We start from the raw sequence: 2,235 nt of genomic DNA, 5'->3' as shown, positions 1-2,235 counted from the left end.
GTCAGGAACTAAACAATTTTAAGTTTAGATAGTGTCAGGATCTAAACAATTTGAAGTTTAGCTAGTGTCAGAAATAAACAATTTGAAGTTTAGCTAGTGTCAGAAACTAAACAATTTGAAGTTTAGATAGTGTCAGGAACTAAACAATTTGAAGTTTAGATAGTGTCAGAAACTAAACAATTTTAAGTTTAGATAGTGTCAGGAACTAAACAATTTTAAGTTTAGATAGTGTCAGGAACTAAACAATTTGAAGTTTAGCTAGTGTCAGAAACTAAACAATTTGAAGTTTAGCTAGTGTCAGAAACTAAACAATTTGAAGTTTAGCTAGTGTCAGAAACTAAACAATTTGAAGTTTAGATAGTGTTAGGAACTAAGCAATTTTAAGTTTAGTCTCAGGATCAAGAGGGTTTGTCTAAATTATTGTGTACTGGATAAAGTTAAGTTATATGTGAAACTTGTTTGCTAACAACACTGACAAACTCACCTATCTTTTATAACGTTTAATTCCATTAAAATGAGATAACGTTTAGTTTTCAGCTTAAGAAAAGGGTAAAACTGAATAGCAATTTTTTTTAGGCTCTGTTATTTTATCTTTTACTTTAAAACTATAAACTTATAACCAGTAGTTACAAAAAGAAGAAAAAGACACTTTATAATATTTGAATTTATACTCTCTTGACATACATACCCGTCTGTTCTCACTTTTACAAACTCCCAGTGGACTTTTAGTAGCTGGCATGGTCATTGTAGCTGTGTGCCTTCAGCAGAGAGGAATGGAAAATGTAAGCGCACACACACACTCACTGTGTAGATTCACTGATAAAAGATCGCTTTTCCGGATTTGACTCTCTGGGACGTCACCCGTCGAAATGAGCGAAAGCACGTGGCTCCGCGACCTTTAGTCGGTAGCATGCGTGATGAGACTCAAATGACCAATCAGTGCCCTCCGATGTTTCGTTTCACGTGCGGGTGTGCCTGCGTACCTTGCAATAGGCTTTCCACTATTGGCTAATAGCCTCAGGTAGTGCAATGAAGGCTCGTGATGAAGGGGCAGTGCCGCAAGGGAGCACACGTGCCACCGGTGGTGATAATAGACCAAGAGAACGTAGAATGCTGTGGGAAAACCACTCCCACCGCTCATGCTCTTGGAACTATTTCCCCTGATTCATAGCCTTCAAGACTGACCCCAGAGTAAACAAGCACATTGGAACCACACATTATCCCCCCCTCCCCCCACTACACACACACACACACAACATGCGTTTCATGAACGAAGTTCGTCAGTGTTTAAAATCATCTCGGTGACTTTATTTATGCACCCCAGGTAATCAACATTACAGTTATAAATATATACATATACATTATTTTACAGCTTTTTTATTGCCTTTAGGATTAGACTATACCAAAGATGAAAAACATTTCCGACTCCATAAAATAACATGGTTGAAAAAAAAAGAAAATTGGATAATTAGTAAAAGAACACTTTTTTTCTCTCTCTCTTCTTAAATTGCCGCATTCCTCTGTAGTCACCCAACTACCTGAACAGCGCCCGAGCTTCAAACGCACGTGCCATGCAATTGGCTGGACGAATGTTTATAGAATCCCCGAGACACCACGCTTGCGGGTGTTAGCTTGTAAAGGAAAGCACCGAACGAAGAAGACACCAGTTTCTGTAGCACATGACGGTTATTTTATTTAAAAATCTCCTGATTAAGAGCTGATTGGTTACTGAAACCGATTTTCCTCGTGCTTCCCTAGTCGTAATATATTCTCTTTCATTTCTTTCCCTTTCTCTATTAGTGGTATAAAAACCTCGATGTGTTGTAGTTTCGACGTTGATATTATCCTGCAAAGTAAGGAAACAGAAACTAAGTATTTAGAAAGAAACTCTGTTAATCAGATCAATCTACTGGATGATCGACGTGGTTATAAATGTAGCTAATTAAACACACTTTTCCTACGTTCTTGCTTACATAAGTGAGCAATGCATCGTTTCATCAGTTAACGATATTTTCACTTACAACGCACGGATAGAGGAGAATGGAGGGGTGAGGATCTTTGGACTTTATCTATACACTCTGCTAATGTTGTATTTGCCTTTTTGGTTTTTTTTCTTTTGTGGTTGGAGTGAACATTTTTTAGTGTACGGGAGTCTTGAACCCTGGCCTCTTACTTCCTCCAGACCCTCATAAATTCTGAATGTCAGCTTAAATACACGTCTGTTTAAAAAACAAC

General features: G+C 37.8%; 1 protein-coding gene across 1 annotated transcript in view; it reads right to left on the bottom strand.

Annotated features, from left to right (window-relative positions):
• LOC106473230 (protein hairy-like) overlaps positions 1-1,192 on the bottom strand; it is a 9,828-nt gene extending 8,636 nt beyond the window's left edge. The window contains exon 1 of the mRNA XM_013933916.2: positions 689-1,192. Coding sequence (XP_013789370.2) covers positions 689-745 — 57 coding nt within the window. The 5' untranslated portion in view covers positions 746-1,192. The remainder of the gene's footprint in view (positions 1-688) is intronic.
• Between the last annotated feature and the right edge of the window lie 1,043 nt (positions 1,193-2,235).

This window comes from Limulus polyphemus, unplaced genomic scaffold (assembly GCF_000517525.1).
Source record: "Limulus polyphemus unplaced genomic scaffold, Limulus_polyphemus-2.1.2 Scaffold5990, whole genome shotgun sequence".
NCBI lineage: Eukaryota > Metazoa > Arthropoda > Merostomata > Xiphosura > Limulidae > Limulus > Limulus polyphemus.
The sequence above is the reverse complement of the archived record's forward strand: the minus strand, read 5'-3'. Positions and strand labels throughout refer to the sequence as shown.